Source organism: Leucopleurus acutus, assembly GCF_964270905.1.
Source record: "Leucopleurus acutus genome assembly, chromosome: 11".
NCBI classification, from domain to species: domain Eukaryota; kingdom Metazoa; phylum Chordata; class Mammalia; order Artiodactyla; family Delphinidae; genus Leucopleurus; species Leucopleurus acutus.
In genome coordinates, this window is record NC_139152.1 from 12,236,593 (window position 1) to 12,257,809 (window position 21,217).

Sequence of the window (21,217 nt, forward strand, 5' to 3'; positions counted from 1 at the left end):
GGTATGTATGACAGTGCATGGGCCTACTCAGTATGAATGCAGAAGAGAAAATCGGAAGGGTAAAATTTAAAAGAAAGGGAAAGTAGAGTCAATGAGACTTTAAGGAACAAACTGGAGCTGTGCGTGCACGCGCGCGCACGTGTGTGTGTGTGTGTGTGTGTGTGTGTGTGTGTGTTTGTGCATGTATGTGTATGTGTGAAGTCTGGTGATCCTGTTTACTGTCTCTGAGGTTTGGGTCACCCCTTTTTATTCGGCATAAAGTAGTTACTTTGTCCTACGCAGAAGAAGCAGGGAGAAATCAGAGTTCCATCTTTGACATCTTTTCTTCTGATTCATGATTTTCTCTCTGAAAAACACCATGAGACTGATATTCAGGTTTGGAGTCCCCTCTTGTTTTTGAACTCTGAGATTAGAAAATTGAGCTATTTAATTCCTCCTGAAAGTCCTAAATCCATCTTCAATTTTTATCTCATGAATCCTCATATGGAATTTACTTGTTTCCCATTGATGTTGTACACAGAATGGTAAATCCAAAATTCAGCTCCTTTGAATATGCAAGACCTTTCCAAAACTGTTTTTGGAGTTCTGTTCCCATGACTACATCTCAAAAAGCATCCCAACTCTGACCACCGTATCCTCCTATCCCTTTACTCTTTTCTTTTTTTACAGTGATACCATTTTTTCGCCTTTAATATTAATAAAGATCAGAAAGCTTGAGAACACATTGTGTGGACAAAGTTTGGGTAAAACAGACTTTTGTTTATATTATTGGGGGGTAAGAAACAGCTGGAAAAAAACTGGAAACAATCTAATCAATAAGAGAATAGTTAGATAAATCATGGTCCATCAATACATTAAAATTCCGTGTAGTTGGTTAATAAACTATAAGAAAGGTTTTCACATATAAACTGATACTTCATGTTAAGTAAAAGAGTCAAGCTGTACAATGATATACAATAGTGTATAATACTCTATCAATTATGCAAAAGAAGAGGCTGAGTGCATGTATTTATATGCACATTTCCTATCCTTTTACTCTTAATCAAATCCAGTGGAGGTCAAAGAATTTTTATTCAACAGGAAATTAAAGGGACCAAGAGGGGAGACAAACCTCAACTTGCTTTACCTGTAGTCTCACACTTACCAACCTCTTCCCTTTCAGGAATCCATCACAAAAGTTTTGCACGTGCTCTACTGAGACTTCCGTTATGGGCAGTGTATCCCACACATCGTCCAGAGTCTGGTAAATTGCCAACGCAGGCAGCTGAGCCTCCTTTAGTTTGAAAAATGATATCACCTTCCCATTTGTCTTCACACCACTGTCCACCAGAATAAAAAGAATCTGCAGTTGGAGAAGTTTGGAAAAGAGAGATCTCTCTGAGGCTCTGGGGAGGAAGAGACACCTTGTGATTGTTGGAGTTTACACTGATGGAATTTAGGGTCTGTGCCACACAGTTTAAATCTTCATTGAGTTAAAATGAATTTCTTCTTATTTTGCATTGTTTTGGTTTTTTATCCCTTTGATTGGGTTTATTTAATTTTAAGACCGTAGAACTGGAAGAGACTTTAGGGGTTAGCTAAGGGAGAAAGTATGGCCTATTGGCTAAATGTGGAGAATTCTTTTTAAATGTTACCTGTAATACTTTCCAGCTGTGTGACTTTGGGTACATTACTTAGCTTCCCTGAGATTAGGTGTTCTCTTTGGAAAAATGGGCTTTTGTTGGGGGAGATTGAATGAGAGAATGGATTTAATATTTCTAGTATAGTTTTTATCCTATAGTAAGTGCTTGAAAACTGTTAACTATTTTGTATTATTAAATCAAACCTTCTGTCCAAAGTGGAAATCTTCTTGATAATAGTCTAGAGAGTTATTTATGTTTAGTAACACTGAAAACTTCCAGTGCTAGGGAAACCAGAAAACCAGAAAGTCAGCTTGTTTTATTACCAGACAGCCCTTGTCATCGAGGCCTCTAATTCAATGCAGTAGCCTTGAAGTGGTTGAAGTTTTACTATTTCAGTAACATAAGCAGAACTGCACAAAGTAGGGAAGGGAAAGAAAGAAATATTTATTGGACATCCAGTGGGCCCACATCCAGTGGGCACTAGATACCTGACAGGTGTTTTAGATGAGAAATAAGTCCTGAGCTCTAAAACTTCAGAGTTTATAGCAAGGAGTAAATAAATCGTGACTAAAAGGTGATTTTAATTTTCAGTTTCTTTGGGTCTCTATTTTCTCTGCACCCATCAAGGCATTAAAAAAAAGAAATAGACTTACTGCTAATGGAAGATATGATTAAATACATCTTTAAGAGTATAAAATACATCTTAAGTTTTAAATCAGAGTAATGGGATTTATTATGCCCCAGTTCTCACTTTGTTATCTCTTAACCTGATGTATTTTCCTCATTTATCTCACTTCCCTGGTCCCATCTCCCTTTTTCTAGTGTCTTGTTGCTGAGTATTCAAAAAGGTATTTCCCAGTCCAGACTTACCTTCCCCTGGAAGAGCTTAGCTGCTTCCTGGTATCTGTGCAAGCTTTCTTCATACTCTGGGGAGGCCTTGTTCATCATCAGTAGAAGATGAATTGGAATCATACTATTAAATAGGCCAATTACAGTCTGGGAAATTGAAATGTATTGAAGTAGAATGAAAGTGAAAAGGAGGGAAAAAAAACATTAGTGACAACCGGTGAATAGGTACACTAGCACATAAATGAGAGCTGTCCATTCATCACATCAGGGGCAACTCCTCCAAGATGGTGCTGAGTCAGTCTCACCCTCTGGTTTTCATGCAACTGTGTAGTTTTCTCCTCCCCACACTGAATAGGGCTGAGCTGAGTAACCAAAGGGACGTTGCAGTAATGCTGGAGTGTGACTTCCAGGGTTAGGTCATAGAGGACACAGTGGCTTCTGCCTTGTTCTCACTCATATCACTTACTCTCTTATACTGGTCACTCAAGCAGTCTTATGAAGAGATTCACATGGCAAGGAGCTAAGGCCTCCTGCCAACAGCCAGCACTGACTTGTCTGTGATTGAGCCATCTTGGAAGCAAACTCTTCAGCCCCAGTCAACCCTTCCCATGCCTGCCTCCCTGACCAAGGGCTGCCACTTCACATGAGCCCCCAGATTTGCAGCACCTAACCCTAGCCACTCCCAAACGGTGGACCCACAGAAACTGTGCGAGACAGTCCATTTTTTTTCTGTTCTAAGTTGTTAAATTTTGGAGTAAGCTGTTATGCATCAATAGGTAACAAATACACCATGGAACATTTTAGTCACCTTTTAAACCCCTTTTCATGTTGCGAGAGGAGCCAGATGCACTTAAAATGTGGACTTTGCATGTCAGTAGTGTATACTTTTGAGTGCTTATGATGTGCTGGGCACTGTTTTCAGGTCTTTACGTGTAATAACTAATTTAATCCTCAAAGTCCCAGTTTTATAAAAGAAGAAATTGAGGCCCAAGATCTCCTAAAGTCCTGAAAGTGTTGAACTCCAGAGTCCATGGTCTTAATCAGCGGGATGTACTGCCTCATACACAGCTGATGGCAAATCCTCAACAAAACCAATTCAGCCCTCAGCATGGTTGAATTAGAGCACTTCAGGTCAGCCATAAGGTAAGCTCTTCAGGAGACCAGAAGCATTGGCCCTTTTTTGCTGATTAGAGATGGTCATTCCCCAGGAAGTTGTCGGTGATGGAGGGGAGGGGACAGCTGTGAACCAGAGGGAGGAGAGAAGATAGAGTGTAAAACTCTGGCACTGGTTCCCTTCATTTCCCTTTCCTGAAATAGTGCTGCAACTGTCGCTATTTTAGACAAAATCCCATTCCTTTACACCCCTCCCTTCTAAATACAGAAAGCACTGCTGTAAAACTAGGATGTGCACAAGAAGAGAGAATATGGTGTGTTAAGGAATCTTTGGGCAGAGTCCCAGGGTGGTGGGAGGGGGAGCAACTAGGTAGGATCCTTCCAGAAGCTACACACTCCTCTGTAGAGATTTTTTTTTCAGCTCTACTGACCAACATGTAGGTAAGGAGAGTCCAGTGAGTTCTTTCCCCAAACTTTCCCCCTGGAGTTTCAAACCAGGTCTTACATTTTAAGTTTGGGAGATTGGATGCTAAATAATTGTCTCTTGTTCTACTAGATCCTTCTACTTAAATTTAGAGCATGCATCTACTCTCCTAGAGTGCAGATGGAGAATAAAGCTTGAGAAGAGTCAAAAAATCAAAGCTGAGGAGTCAAATGATATAGTTGTCTTAGCAGAAGGGATTGAACACAGCAGAAGTGATTAGTTTAATTCTAGTAGATTAAACAGCTGGATTTTCACCTTGAAGCCAAGGATTGAGTGTGTGCCTTAAAAGTGCACAGGAGGCCAACTACATGGCTATGAATTTCTGCCCAGTTGCTACTGATACAAACCTCTGTACCAGCAACAGATGAGAAACAACTATAGTAGTGTGGGCAGGTCACCAGTTGAGAAAAACTACTTTTCGGAAATGTAAAAGTCACAATAAAAGTTGAACTTGCTTCTCTGAAGAAATTCTTTCATAATTTCTTCTTGATGTGATTTGCTGTCACTACTAATATGGAACTTAACAAATGTCATTGTTCTTTAAGATGAGAGATGGACCAGGCATCAGAGCTCAGGAAGGCTAGTCCTTGCGTCTGCCCTCGTTCGCCTGCAGAACTCCAGGACCCTGGACCATAAGCTCAGGGACCGGAAGATCATCTTTCCTGGTCACACATGCACTCCTGGCAGCTTTATAGACACAATGACCAGAATGATGATGGTCTAGGAGAAAAATGCCTTTTCAATTATTGCTGCCAACACCCCTGCGGTGCGTGTGTTTGGAATCTTACCAGAAGTGGAAATGGAGTCACCATTCCATGGAGAAAAACATGGTGTGAGAGGCGGACAGGAATTTAGTCAACAGGAAAAGGGGTGTTTTCTGTTGAAGGCTATGTGCGGCAATGGAAAAACCACAGGACCCAGTCAGACAGACCAGTCATAAAAAAATCAGGGACAAGTGGATAGTGCTGTCACTGAAGCTCATATGGCCTTGAGGAAGTTACTTCACTTTTCTGAACTCCCATTTCCTCTCCAGTAGAACAGAAATAGACAATATGAGCTAATGCATCATCAGTTAAATTTTCTGACTTAAAAGATGCCTTTTCCACTTACTGTGTAATCTTGAATGTTGTTTGGAACTTGAGAGTTCTCTATAAAATGGACATAATAATTTCCTCTCTTCTACCTCAAAGAATCTCTGTGAGTATTAAATGAGAAAATGGTGTGAAAGGGCTTTGTAAGTTCTAAAAAGCATGACATGCATATAAAGTACTGTGACTAGAGAGCGCATAGCATTTCTGAGCTGATGTAGATCACTGGAAGTCAACACTCCATCAGTCTACGATTTACGTTCAGGAAGGCAAAAGGCAGGACATGCAAGGTAATTCTATAAGCTGTAGAGTGTTAGAAGGCCAGCAGGACAGGTGGACCAGCAGCTTCACCCAAGTTTCAGGCAGCATGCAACACCCAAAAAAGACAAACCCAGAAAGAAACCTGAGACCCCTTGAGGGTCTAGGCTAGACCAGGAAATGTTAGTTACTAGTCCACAAGGAGATAGGCACAGAAAATGGGAATAGGTGTATAAAAACTTTAAAAAAATTTTACATTGTTGCGACATCCAAATAGGTGATCGGTGGGCTTTGTTTTTCAACATTTCATTGGTCTATTAATTTACTTTTATTGTAATTTACAAAAGTATTGGTCACCAATGCTTTAGGAAAACAAAATGGACCTTCAGCGTTTTTGCAGTTGTGGCGAGCTCACAATCTTGTTGCCTTCACTGAACTCTCTCAGGCAACCAAACTCAGAAGTTTTGAAGTAGTCACCTCAGCACTGCACTCTCTCTTTCTTACTAGTCATGTGACGTCATTTAACTTTTCTGTTTCTTTCTTTGTTGGGTAGGGACAAGTCTATCAATCTTAAGGGTTGTAGAGGGATGGCAACATAAACAACTAGGTGTTCAATTAATGGTGGTTAATATATATATATATATATATATATATTTTTTTTTTGTGTGTGTGTGTGGTTAATATTATTATTGGTCAAAAGATCAGGACTCCTGGAGGAAAGGATTTCTGCTATGAAGGCAAGTACCCTCCCTGACATAGGGACTTAAGGGTCTGCGGACAGGGGCTATTTACCGTAGGGTTATACTCTGTCACCAAGTGGAGGTTGTTCCTCTGAATGAAATGGCTTAACTTGGTAGCATCCATGCTTTCAATGTCTTCACTCTTTAAATCCAGTTGTTTGTTATCCACCTGGGTCACACAAAAAGGATAACATTGTCACTGTCTTCATTTATCAGTAAATGTTTCTAGACTACTTACCACATGTCAGGCACTAACTAAAGCTCTAAAGACAGAAAGGTAAATAGGAAATGTTCCCTGCCCTCTAGGAACACACTGTCCTGTGGGACACAGAGAAGTAAACAGAAACATCACACAGAATGCGGCTAGTGTCATCACAGACCCATTTGTCACCTAAGCAAGAGCAGAAAAACTCCCAGGAAGAGGCAGCTCCTGAAGAATGGCTAAGACTTGTTCAGATGAATGAGGATGGGGGTGGGATTTTGAATAAAGAACAGCATTTGCCAAAGACAAAATGATGCGAGATGCCCATTCTAGAAGCTGCAGTTTGTTTAGCTTGACTCTAGCAGTAGATGTTAAGTGCGGGTAGAAGAGAGACATAGACAGTGAGGTAGGCAGGGTAAATTCCCAAAGAGCCTTGAAGTCAAGGTAAGTAGATTAACCTGAGGGCAAGGGGAGACACTTACAGGATCAGATTTATGTTTTATTTATGTACCCTTTGAATGTGAAATAAAACACACATATAGAGAAAACCACAAAACAGAAAATATAAACCTCAGTAAATGATCCCAGAGCAAACAACTGTGGAACCACCACTCAGGGAAAGAAATAGAACATTGCCAGAATGCCTGAAGCCCTCTGTGATCCCTTCTAATCAATAATCCATTAGTTTTCTGCCAAAGGGACCATTATCCTGACTTATGATGACCTTCTTCATCCTTTCCTTTATAGCTTTACTTGCTTAAAAATGCATCTCTTAATGTTATAGTTTAGTTTCATCTTTTTAAAAACATTATGTAAGGGGAAACAAACTATTTTTTGTATGTGTATCTCAATTCTTTTGCTTAAAATTTTGTTTATAAGAGCCATCCATGTTATTGCATTTAGCTATAGTTTGTTCATTTTCCTTGCTCTATAATATCTGATTGTATAAATATGCAAAGCATTTATTCATTTTACTACTGATGAAAATTTAGACAGTTTTCAGCTTCTGGTTATTAAAATAAGGCTGCAATGAACACTCTTGTTCATTTCTCTTGGTACTCATGTCTCTATATCTGTTGGGCATGTATCTAGGATTAGGATTTGACTGTAGGGTATGTGCATTTTTTTTGTTTTTTGTTTTTATGTTTTTTGTTTTTTTGTTTTTTGTTTTGCGGCATGTGGGCCTCTCACCACTGTGGCCTCTCCCGTTGCGGAGCACAGGCTCTGGACACGCAGGCCCAGCGGCCATGGCCCACGGGCCTAGCCGCTCCGCGGCATGTGGGATCCCCCCGGACCAGGGCATGAACCCGTGTCCCCTACATCAGCAGGTGGACTCCCAACCACCGCGCCACCAGGGACGCCCGGATATGTGTATTTTTGACATGTATTTTGATGTCTGTTTGGGAGACAATGTCAAAGTTATTTTCTAAAATGGACAATAATGTACATTTGCATTTGTACTGTTGGAAATGTCCCACTGTTCCACATCCTTGCCAACACTTGGCATTATCCACCTTTCTAATTTTATTCATTTTGGTGAATATCTGGTAGTATCTCACTGTGGTTTCACTTGTATTTCTCTGATTAACTAGTTGTATATCCATTTCTTTGAAGTCTGTGTTCAAGTCACTTGCCTATTTTTCTATTGAGTTGATCCTTTCTTTGCTGATTTGAAGATGTTTTATATATTCTGGATATGGACCCTTTGTGGTTTTATACTATATATCTTTTCTCACTGGGGACTTCCCTTTTAATGGTGACTGCATATGAACGGAAGGTAATTTCAATGTAGTCAAGTTATCAACCTTTTCCTATAACTCGTGTGTGTTTTTGTTTTGTTTTGTTTAAAGTGCTTTGACTACACCAAAGTTTTGAATATATTCTCTTATTTTATCTCCTAGAAACATTATTATTTTGTCGTTCACAATGGATCTAAAATCTACCTGGGACTCATTTTTTCTTCCTTCTTAAAATGATGCTTAGATTCTGATTTTTAGCATTACTCTTCTCTAAAATACATGTTAAAAGCTCCATATTTCCCGTTATAAGGCTATGGATGCCTTCTACATTCATAAACTTTGTATGTATGTTTTATTATCATTCAATTCAAAATGTTTTCTAATTTCTGTTCTTATTTCTTCTCTAACCTATTGGTTATATAGAAGTGTATTTTTTAATTTCAAAATGTAAGATTTTGGGGTTATATGCTTGTTTTTGATTTCCAGCTTAATTTCTACATTTTATTTTTATTATTTGTCAACTTCTGTATATATGATATGTGTCCTTAAAATTATGCATATATTATAGTTTTTGAATACAGTATTCTGCATATGCTCATCAGGACACTTAGTTAATTTATAATTCAAATTATATATATATATATATATTTTTTTTTTGACTAGCTTATTCTCTCAATAGGGGAGTGTCAAAATCTCCCAGTATGATTGTGGATTTAACCATTTTTTCTTACAATTCTGTCAGTTTCTTCTTATATATTCTCAAGTCATGTATGCAGATTTAGAATTGGTAAATCTTCTGGGCAAATTAAAATTGTTGTCTTTATGAAGTGTCCTTCTTTATCCCTAGGGATGCTCATTGCATAAAAGACTACTTTGTTCATACTAATATACTTATACCAGCATTCTTTTAGAAGTGTTTACATGGCATATCTCTATCCTTTTACTTTCAACCTATCTTTATACTTTACATATGTCCCTATTTTTTAAAACATTGTATCTCTTGTAGAAAGCACATAATTTTATTTTTAAATCCAGTCTGATAATCTTTGCCTTTTAATTGGATTATTTTTATATAATGTAATTACTAATATATTTAATTAAATATGCATTTTTCCATTGGTTCTGCCTGTTCCAAATCTCATTTTCCTTCATTTTTGGCTTACTTTGAATCCATTGAGCACTTTTTATTATGCCTTCTTTCTCTTTTTTGACTCAGAAGTTACACACGCTATAATTATTCTCCTAAGGATCACCAGCATGTGTTACAACATGCATACTTTACTTATCAGAATCTAATATTAGCTGGCAATTCTACCTTCTTCTTGGATAATGCAGACATTAGAACATTCTAATACACTTTACTTCCTTCCAAATCAGTCCATGGCCCACACTCAAGACCTACAGGCCATTATTGTTCTGTGTGTTAATTCTAAATCTCACAAGACATTATTATTATTGTTATATAATCAATATACATTTACATTTATGCATATATTTACATTTTAGTTTCTCTTCATTTCTTCCTGCATTTTTGAGCTTCTATCTGGGAATTTTTTCCCTCTGCCCAGAGAACACATTTAGTATTCCCTTTAGAATGAGTTAGATCTGTTGGGTGACATATTCTTTCAGTTTGATTGTTTAAAATATGCTTATTTCACCTTTATTTTTGAAGGTTATTTTTGCTGGGGGTAGCATTCTTTGTTGAGAGTTATTTTCTTTCAGTTTTTGAAAGATATAATTATTTGTATTCTGCATTCCATTCTTTCTATTGAGAAGTCATCTGAGAATCTTAGTATTACCCTTTGAGCTTACTTTGAAGGTAATCTTTTTTGTCTGATTTAAGATTTTTCTCTTTTTCTTTGACTTTCTGTTATTATACTATGGCATGGCTACGGGTAAATTAGATAGATGATACATATATATAATTATATATGTGTGCAGGTGTATGTAATGTGTGTGTGTATATATATATGTGTGTATGTGTGTGTGTGTGTATTTATATATTCATATATGATCAGGGGCTGAGGTGACTCGAATCTGTGCTGCAGCTCTTGGGAGGGCTGATCTACTTATGGTTCATCGTTGATTTTAGGGTATTTCTCTTTAGCGTCCAAAGTAGAGCAAAGGATGTCTTACTAGTTTTACCTGCTACTTCCCCTTGTGGTCCCTGAACTCCAACATTTAATTTTCTGGCTCCTTGAATATTGCAAAAATGCTAATAAACCTCTCAGCCTCTCTGCTGCTCCTTCTAGAACTGGCTATGTCCCCCAGATGAAAAGCAGTCCAAATACAGGGTTCACCTTTTTGGGTTTCCATTTTATTTTAGATCTTAGCCTAGACATTCCCCCTTCTCTTGCTGGTTCTCCAAGGTCTTTCTTTAAAATATTTTTTTTGCTCAGCTTTTTCAAAAAAATTATCCTTAGTGGAAGGGATTATCTAGTTACCTGGTCTGCTATCCCAGATTTGCATTTTAGAGCTGCCTTTCCATGATACTCAGGTATGTTGAAAGATAGGATGTCATATTGCCAAGCATTGTTCCCAGAAGTTTCCCATTCCCCTCTCCCATCTACTCATGCCCATAGAGACAGAAGATAAAGCTTCCATCACCCATGGCAACTATGCCTACAGATAAAACTGTCAGGGCCAGATCCTGAACAATTCTGCTTCCTGAAATAGTCTGGGTCACTTTTGAGATCTTTGGGCCACCAACACTTGAACACTCCTTAACTCTTACCCTTTATCTGCTATCTTATATCGGTCCTACCCCATCAGATCTTGCCCTGGATCAGAGCCATCTTCTATTTTTCTCTTCTTTTCTTCCAGGTGGTCTCTCACTAGGTATAGTTAAAAGCAATATGAACCTCCAAGAAACCCAATGCACTCTTTATGGTTAATTTGATTAATTCTGAGTCTGTTTAGTCATATCTGGGTTTTTCTCTTATAATCCATTTGTGTTCAATTATTTGTTGAGTGCCTGCTGTGTATTAGGTACTGAGGCCCAGAAATGCTGACCTCACTCAGATGGCAATTTAATCACTTTATTTCACGATTGTTTTTCACAACCCAAACTTATGAAATACATAATGCCGAGGTACAGAAAATGTTTGTCTTTCAAAAACAGAATTTTGAAAAAAATTCAACGAAACCACAGGATGTTTTAAAAGGTGAACTATTTTGCATATTTAATTGCTTTAAAATTCACACAGTTTGAGTAGAAAGCTTGGGGCAGAAATATAAAAGCAGGAGAAAAAAGTCTTCCTAGGTGGAGTCCTTGCCCACCCTTCTCCCATCCCTCTCCTCTAGTCGATAGAAAAGAAAGTGAACACAAAGGATCTTAAAAGCTGCTTAAGGCCTGCTTTGCCACCTGGCATGTCTCCTTCCTAAGGCTTTGCTAATTGTGCAACCATCAAAATCATCATTATAATCACAACCAGTGTCCTTTTAATCTTTAATATGTTTAAATACTTCCTGATTATTTTTCTGGAAACTTGCAGGCCTGGTGTCTAAGCTCAGGGGACAGAGCTGTGGTCTGAGCCAGGAGTTCCTCCCTTTCTGCTCCCTTTTCCAGGCAAACCCTCACATTTCCCAGAACAAGATGAACAGGAAACTCCAGCTTCTCCAGGTGTTTCTGGACTTAAGGCATGCTGTATACTGGAAGCACCGCGGTTAAACGGTGATAACATTCTCTAAGAAGCAAAGAGCTTTAATAAAAACCACCCTCCTGAAGCCTTTCCAGTTGGTTGGGCTTCTTTGAACGAAACATACCCGATTATTTCTCTATTTCTTAAACCAAAAAACTCTGGAACGTTCATGTGTAGGGTTCCTGGAAACAACATTTGAAAGGAATTCTTTCTTCTGTAAAGGGAATTTATTTGCCTAATGCCCTGGAAAGAAAAACCCAACCCTGGAACCAAGAGTGGGGGAAAAATTTTTATATATTTTTCTAGTTTTTGGAAAGAATTTTCCTTGAAAAATCATATTATTTTTCTGCCCAAGGAAAGAGGCACCAGAATAAAAACAGTAAACAGTAAACCAGAAGGGTTGTCACCTTACAATATAATTTGAGGTTCCCCAAGAGAATCAGATGTGGATTATTTTATGTTTCAGGCACTGTGTGCTACCAATGGATTTCATCACTCCTTTTCTGTTTATTAGTATTCCAGCAATATTCCTTTGAATTCCGCTCAATTTCCGTAATTAACAACCCAACAGTTCATAAAACATATTAAAGTTGTCTTAGTTTACACCAGTTACAATATTAAATATCTGGGCTATCACGGAGAAATCATTTGTTTAACAAATGCCCTCATGTCTCTGGGTTTTTTTTTTTTTTAACATCTTTATTGGAGTATAATTGCTTTACAATGGTGTTTTAGTTTCTGCTCTACAACAAAATGAATCAGTTATACATATACATATATCCCCATACCTCCTCCCTCTTGCGTCTCCCTCCCTCCCACCCTCCCTATCCCACCCCTCTAGGTGGTCACAAAGCACCGAGCTGATCTCCCTGTGCTATGCGGCTGCTTCTCTGGGTTGTTTTTATAAGTTGCTTAGCTTACCATATACTTGGTAAATATATACTTTAGAAAAAATATTTAAAAATTTGATGTATCTTACTTCTTTCCTTTCTTATCAGTTTATTTTTATGCACTGGTTTCTTCTGATTCTCTGCTTGGAAAGGTGTATTTCTTATAATAGATTTCCAAGGAATAATTGTGAAGGGCATGAAAGGATGCCTCTACTGTGTTTCCATTACTATCCCATTGGGTCAAAGTTAGGCTAATTATATCTCTTTTTTGGCATGTGGGATCTTAGTTCCCCAACCAGGGATCGAACCTACACCCCCTGCACTGGAAGCACAAAGTCTTAACCACTGGACCACCAGGAAAGTCCCTATATTTCTTAAAATAGAAGTGATTGAGAATACTCAAAATGAGGTAAACATTCAAATAATATCTGAAATTCCAGTTTAGGACAGGCTCATGGTTTATTCAACATGGGATTACATCTCTGTTGGGGCAACATTAAGAGTCCTGTTGAGAGTGGTGAGAGTTGCTATCACTCTCACAAAAGACAAGCTCTGTCCTCACACAGACAGGTTGTCATACACAACTTACTATTGCTCCATTTTACATTTTTCCCAATCGCATGGATATAGTTGGCCTGCACTCTTTTTGCAGGTGATGCGTTCCATAAATATAGCATTTGCCAGTCTCTCATCTCTCCAACATAGCTGTCAACTCATATTCCCACTTATTATTTCAGCTTATTTCTAAACATGTTCTTACAATGGAAATTTACTGTAGGGACAAATTCTGAAATTTCTTTGCCAAAATATGCCATGCCTAGATTAGCTCTTGAGAAATAATCCTGGGGTTTGATTAAATAGTGCCAGGGAGATAGAGAAATGGTTTAGGAGAAAGTGTGTTTCTTTTCTTCTTTTTTTTTTTAAGTCTTTAGAATGAGGAGCATTAGAGTAAATAGAATCTAGGAGTAAAAACATCGGTTTTCTTTCTCCATTCATCTGTTGATGGACACTTAGGTTGCTTCCATGTCCTGGTTATTGTAAATAGAGCTGCAATGAACATTGTGGTACATGACTCTTTTTGAACTACGGTTTTCTCAGGGTATATGCCCAGTAGTGGGATTGCTGGGTCATATGGTAGTTCTATTTGTAGCTTTTTAAGGAACCTCCATACTGTTCTCCACAGTGGCTGTATCAATCTACACTCCCACCAACAGTGCAAGAGGGTTCCCTTTTCTCCACACCCTCTCCAGCATTTATTGTTTGTAGGTTTTTTGATGATGGCCATTCTGACTGGTGTGAGATGATATCTCATTGTAGTTTTGATTTGCATTTCTCTAATGATTAATGATGTTGAGCATTCTTTCATGTGTTTGTTGGCAGTCTGTATATCTTCTTTGGAGAAATGTCTATTTAGGTCTTCTGCCCATTTTTGGATTGGGTTGTTTGTTTTTTTGTTACTGAGCTGCATGAGCTGCTTGTAAATTTTGGAGATTAATCCTTTGTCAGTTGCTTCATTTGCAAATGTTTTCTCCCATTCTGGGGGCTGTCTTTTAGTCTTGTTTATGGTTTCCTTTGCTGTGGCACATATATACAGTGGAATATTACTCAGCCATAAAAAGAAATGAAATTGGGTTATTTGTAGTGAGGTGGATGGACCTAGAGTCTGTCATACAGAGTGAAATAAATCAGAAAGAGAAAAACAAATATCGTATGCTAACACATATATATGGAACCTAAGAAAAAAAAAGAAAAGAAAAGGTCATGAAGAACCTAGGGGCAAGATGGGAATAAAGACACAGACCTACTAGAGCATGGGCTTGAGGATATGGGGAGGGGGAAGGGTAAGCTGTGACAAAGTGAGAGAGAGGCATGGACATATATACACTAGCAAACGTAAAATAGATAGCTAGTGGGAAGCAGTCGCATAGCACAGGGAGATCAGCTCGGTGCTTTGTGACCACCTAGAGGGGTTGGATAGGGAGGGTGGGAGGGAGGGAGACGCAAGAGGGAAGAGATATGGGAACATATGTATATGTATAACTGATTCAATTTGTTATAAAGCAGAAACTAACATGCCATTGTAAAGCAATTATAGTCCAATAAAGACGTTAAAAAAAAAAAAGATACCTAGTTGCTGGGAGAGGATTTGGATTGGAAGAATAAAAACTATAGCTAACCTATCTTAAAAAAAACAAAAAAACAATACACTTTTATTATCTTCGGTTTTGGAGGTCAGAAATCCAATATGAGTTTTGCTGAACTAAAATCAAGTTGTTGGTAGACCTCCCAGAAGCTCTAGTGAAGAAAGACATTTTCTTGCCTTTTCCAGCTTCTAGAGACCTTAGCCATTCCTTGGCCCCTTCATCCATCTTCAGAGCCAGCACCATAGATAGCATCTTCTCTCCTCTTGGACCTCCTGTATCCCCCTCATAAGCATTGTTGAGATTACATTGGGCCCACCCAGATAATCCAGGATAATCTCCTCATCTCAGGATTCTTAATCACATCTGCAAAGTCCCTTTTGCCACATAAAGTAACATATTCACAGGTTCCAGGGATTAGAACGTTGAAATACTCATGTTTTCTCTAAAACATTATATGTTAACCAAAAACTAAATCAGATAATAAAAATACTTTTAAGAAATAGAAAAAGAGGGGCTTCCCTGGTGGCGCAGTGGTTGAGAGTCCACCTGCCGATGCAGAGGACACGGGTTCATGCCCCGGTCTGGGAAGATCCCACATGTCGCGGAGCGGCTGGGCCCGTGAGCCATGGCCGCTGAGCCTGCGCGTCCGGAGCCTGTGCTCTGCAAAGGGAGAGGCCACAACAGTGAGAGGCCCGCGTACCACAAAAAAAAAAAAAACAAACAAACAAACAACATGTTTAAATATCTTGATTTTGCTCTCTTAAGACATGAGGAATATTGAAGAGTTTTTAGGAAAGACGTGTCATGGTCAAATTTCCATTTTATATCCATCATTGTGATACCAACCTAGAAACTATAAGAAGTAGTAAAGGGAAATCTATTAAGAAGATATTGAAAATGTTTATGCCAAAGATGCTAAGAATCTAAGCAAGGAGTGAAATAAAAAGAGTGGAGGAGAACATAGGCTCAGTAGGGTAGGAGGTATGATTGGCAAAGATTAGATACTGAATGAACACAGCCATTCAGTAAGACAGTGTTTTAGAGGAAAGAACATGATTCAGCAGGTGCAAATGACAAATTCAGTTTTGACACAGTTAAGACTGCTGTGCTTATGAGGATATTCAAACAGTTATATCCAGCAAGCATTTGAATCACAGGAGAGGTCCAGGCTAGAGGTAAAACATTCCAAATCCTCAACAAACACACAATCGTCAAACATGAGAAAGAATTATATCACTGAAGGATTACACATTCATTCAGTAATTGATTCCTTCACAGGCATAGTACAGAGGAATTTAAGGCAGTGAAAATACTGGGATACAGTAATGATAGATTCATGTCATTATATATTTGTCCAAAACCATAGACCATAGGACACCAAGAGTGAACCATGAAGTAAACTATGGAGTTTGGGTGATTATGATGTTTCAGTGTAGTTTCATCAATTGTGACAAATGTACCACTCTGGAGGGTGATGTTGATAACGGGGGAGATCATGTATGTATGCGGCAAGAGATAAGAAGAATCTCTATATCTTTCTCTTAATTTTGCTCTGAACTTAAAACTGCTCCAAGTAAATATTTTTTCAAAAAGTAAAAAAAAAAAAAAAAAAAATTCATTCACATATTCATCTATTCACCAAACATTTATGAGTACCTGCTACATGACAGGCACTTTTAAATGCTCGGTGGTTGAAGTAATGAACAAGACAGTCTTTGGCCCCGTGGAGCATGGATTATATAACCTACATTGGGAAGAGCATTGAGTCAGGCAGTAGTATGGGTGGAGGAAGAGAATATCCCAGGGAGACGAAAAGAAGAAGTGGACCAGCAGAAGGAGGCTCCTAGGTCAAGGAAAGAGAAAATATTAAAGAGAAAAGAGAGGCCAACAACGTCCAATATGGCAGAAATGTTCAGTAAAATAAGACTTAAGCAGTATTCGTTGGATTTGGAAACATGGAAGCCACCCTGGACTGGATGAAAGCAGTTTTAATGGAGTGGTACATAACTAGGTAGTTTAAGGGCTTAAAGGAAGTTGGAGACACTGAGTAGAAAATACATTTAAAAGACAGTTGGATGAGGAATATGAGATAGATAGGATGGAAGTGAGAGCGGGAAGGACCTTCAGTCCAGAAATCTTGAAACTTTAACTTTTGCTGAGTTTCTCATTTCCAGTGGACTCTGGTCATTTTCACCTTGGTATTCCACCAACAATGTAAACTCAACAACAAAATAAAGCATCAGAAATCCCTATTTCTCTATGCCCTCACTAGTCCTAAGTACCCTGGTTTTCAACCTTGCCTCCTTTCCATAATTTTGATATCTTATCTTTGCAGGACCTGCCTTTTCTTTACTTTCTGCTGCTACCTCTTTGCTACAGATTCTTAGTACATGATCTATTTTGTCAGCCTAATAAAAGTTCTCTCTACTCTTGTCTCTTTGCCTAACAGTCCGTCTGACTCATTGCTGCCAAAATAATTTTGCGAACACATTTCTGTTCATATTATTCCCCTGATCTAAAGGCTTGAGGGGCTGCCTAGTGCCAAGCAACTTAAGTGCAAACTCATTAAGCTGGTATTCAAATTTCCTCACAATATGGTTCCAATCAAGCTTCTCTGTCTTTTATTCATTTGCCCAAAACATGTTCCCTGAGATCCAGTCAAGTTGGCCTGATCACTGTTTCCCAAGTTTATTTTTTTTCCCCCATGTTGGCCATGAATTCTCCTCTATTTTGTCCAAATTTTATCTGTTTTTTAATCCCAGTTCAGTTGTCTCCTTCATAATTTATTTTGGTCAGAATTCCTACCCTGCCTTTATCATTTGAACCCTTGTAATATTTTATCCATGGTGATGCTCTTTGTATTATGGATACGTGCATATTATGTTTACAATCTCTACTATATTTGTAAGATCTATGAAAGGGGAGAATATACTCAATGTGTTTTTATTATCATTATCTTGCATAGCGCACAGAGTAGTTGTTACCACATGTTTGATGAATGTAAGTGAACTCTCAAAGGTATGAAAATATAAAATTTTAGAGCTCACAATGACCTTACTGATGATATAGTCAAACCCTTTTATTTTATAGATGAAAGAACTGAAGCCAAAAAATGTTCAGTGACCTGCCCAAGTCACATGGCTGGTTGGTGACAAAGCAGTGCTCCAAATCTTATGTCCTGACCCTCAGTCCAGGCTTCTTCCCATTTCATGACAGCATCTGTTTAGGAAGCTTGAGTTGAGCCATCGTCCTTGTCATCATGGTCCCTGACTCAGGCAGCACCATTAGTGTTCAAGGCCTAGACTCTTTTCTGGTCTCAGAAGTCTGTACGTCCACAACCCAAGGAAAAACTGGGAGAAGGCTGGAGCTGCCCACCTGACTTACCAGACGAAAGAGGGAAATGGTGTTCCCAGTAACACTGTAGTGGGCCAGAACCTCGGAGGCAGTGCTGATTCCAAATGACACATCTTGGAAATCTTTCACCACACTGTGGAATAGGGACACTGCTGGTACTTCTAAATCCTAAAAACGAGAAGAAAAAACCCCACAGGTTGTTTTTGGAGGAGAGAGACAGAGAAACAGACTAGGGAGTAGAAATGTGTTCATTCATATCAGAAATCATAGTGTCCAGTGAGACAACATTGACCTCTAAAAATACAGGCTGGATTTGCAGTGACATGGTTGAATTTTCCAGGCTGGGTGGGTTAATAGGTAACTACAACATTGTGGCTAAGCCTGGGACTCCTGTCTGGCTTTACCATAGAACTTGCAGTTTACTAGTAGCTGAGAGGGGTCTCAAAATCATAGAGACCTGCAGAGTTGGGCTGCTCTGTCATTGATATACCAGAGGGGGCAAATGTTTGGGGAATAATTTGTGGAAGAAAAAAGAAATGCAAAAATCAGAAATAGGTGCTGTCAAAAGGGTCAAAAAAGAAAATAATAAAAATAAGAGAAATTAAAATGGAAGCTTAGAAGGTTTATTAACAAAGGCTTGTGTAGGAGGTAGAGGAACAGTCCTCTTTCCACTGTGTGCAAGCCATCAAGATACTGTTCATGGGTTGGTCCAATTCTAGAACCCAGGCCTGCAGGACAGAGCAGGGAAGCCTATTCTGAGCGATGATTCCAGTCCTTCTATAGCAAGCTGGCATTATCTCCCTGCTGTCATGGGACCTTTGTCCTCAGCAGCTCCAGGCAATACACTAGAGTGAACGTATTTGTCCCTGACACCTTTCTAGCTAGAGAAGGAGATGTGCTAAGAGAAAAGATCATGGTTAGCCTTGCATCTGGGGTCAAGCAGAGGGAGTTGGCACCTTGCTCATCCAAAAAGGTGTGTGGAGTTCGTTCGAGGTTATGAACAATTGTTCATCAAGGCTTCCTCTTTTTTTATTCTGCTCCTTAGAATGGAATTGCTCGTGGATCAAACAACGACACCCGGTGGTCATTTAAGTTATTGCACCCGACTCTACTTCCTTGGCACTCCTTCCTGTCTGAGGGTGGCTGTTTTTGTCTGCAGTTCAGATCTCTCATCACTGAAAAATTTGCTCCCCGGTCTTCCTACCCGACTTACATCTCATCAAGGCTATTTCCAGCTGTGTACACAGAATAGACAGGGTGATGATGAGTTGGAATTAATGAATGGAAGCAAGACAAGAAGGTCTGCCAGGAGAGAGCAGGGGCTTGATCAGCTGTGAGGATCTCCAGATGTTACCTCCAGACAAATAGAAAAATGCTGGAATGATGCCTTCTCCTTTATGGCTGCTTTTCTTAGCCAGGAAGCCAATCTGGAAGATGGAGGCTAACACCTTCCATATACAAAATGCCATCTTTATTCAACATTTCAGAGCAAAAAAAGAGGAAGAAGCATAGCGGACTACTTATTTGGTAAGAGGCTCTACACTGGAGGCAACTATTGACAAATGCGTTGCCTGCATGATAGAAGTTGGGTTACCCTGGCCCCTGCCTCAGAAATTCAGATACTGTCCGAAACTTCAAAGCATCCACAGATGGGGAGACCCAGTCGGCAGTCTCAGAACTCTTGAAGCAAGTGCGAGGAAGACATAATTCAGAGACTGGGAATGGCTAGAAATCGAGAGATCTTGATGGACAAGCTAAAAGCAGACTCTGTACCCCTTGGCTGCTAAGGCAGTGTCATCTGGCCAGCAGGTGACTAACGTGGCTCCCTTGAGGTAGAATATTTCTGGTTCTTTGGAGGAACGACAGTGGCGGGGTATCTGGACGAACCTGGAAGAAGCCTATGACCGTCACCTCAGCAGCAGCGATGAATTCCATGGCAGCCTGGACATCTGTGAGCCAGACAGGTTCCCGGGCACCGGGACCATCTAGGCAGAGACAGAGGAGGGTGGGGGGAGAGTGAGAGAGGGACAGAAGGTTTGGGCGTACTGAATAGAGAAGAAGCAGCTCTAAATCATAAGGGCATCTCTACTTTTTCTCTTCATACTAAGGCCAATGAGATTTAGCAGTTATCATTCCAAGGCTTTATTTATTTATTTTTTACTAACATGGGGAGGGGGGTCCCCACAAGATAGCCTATTTCTGAAGGAGAATGCCAGACTAGGGGAGGCAGATCTTTGTCTAGCATCTCCTGGGAAGTTTCCTAGGTTTGGAGGACATATACCCAGAGCCCTGTCATGTTCTCTTCCCTTCTTCCAACAACACTTTCACCCCATGGTGTTCTTTTCTTTTACCTGAGGATTCCTGAACTTCTGCAGCAACTTCCGGGGATAGCTTGCACATGAAGAGACATAACAGATACAGGCGTCTGAACGGCATGGCCCCCATTTTCCTGCTGCTTCTCCAAAAGCCCCGGCCGTGGTGTCTGAGGCTGCCCACTCTTCAGCTGACTGTGGTGTTATTCAAGCTCTGGGAACTTAGCAGCTGGCTCTGGGATGGGGGACCTTCAACTTCTGAGATAAGAGATGGAGTTCAGTGACAGGGCCTCAGAACAAAACCAGCTAGAAGAAAGTCAGGTCAGTTCATTTAAATAAAATATTCTATGCCGGGTATTGACCTATGCACTAGAGATACAATGATAACTGTGACCTGATCACCTCTCCCAGGCTAGATTGTTTATGTGAAAAATGGGCAAATGAACAGATCATTTAAATATAAAATAGAAAATGATTATAAAATTGGGAAACTCACAGGGTGCTAGGAGAGGATGAACTAAAGACATTTTAAACACTGGTGGGGTCCAGTGAAGGCTTTCTTCCTGCTGGGGATGCCTAAACAGAGTCCTGGGTAAATAAAATTTTACGAAGCAACGAAGGTGGAAAGGGAGTTTCATGTAAAGAGCCAAAGCACAGAGATGTAAACGTGGTGTGAGAGAGAATTATTAGTAATTTAGTATAACCAGAAAAGGGAATGATAAATCCAGGCAGAAAGGCACGCTGGGACCAGATCGCAGGGGGCTTTATATTCTAAGCGTAG

At 39.5% G+C, this 21,217-nt stretch overlaps 1 protein-coding gene across 1 annotated transcript; it reads right to left on the bottom strand.

Annotated features, from left to right (window-relative positions):
• Positions 1-298: 298 nt before the first annotated feature.
• On the bottom strand, positions 299-21,010 carry ERP27 (endoplasmic reticulum protein 27; the record flags this gene model as incomplete). Its single annotated transcript, XM_082849538.1, has 8 exons — positions 20,933-21,010; positions 20,476-20,694; positions 20,012-20,109; positions 18,155-18,292; positions 6,207-6,323; positions 2,493-2,618; positions 1,145-1,342; positions 299-346 (listed from the first exon to the last, which is right to left on the bottom strand). Exons 2-8 carry the CDS (start codon positions 20,567-20,569, stop codon positions 299-301), a joined length of 819 nt encoding a protein of 272 aa, XP_082705664.1. The 5' UTR covers positions 20,570-20,694; positions 20,933-21,010.
• Positions 21,011-21,217: the final 207 nt, after the last annotated feature.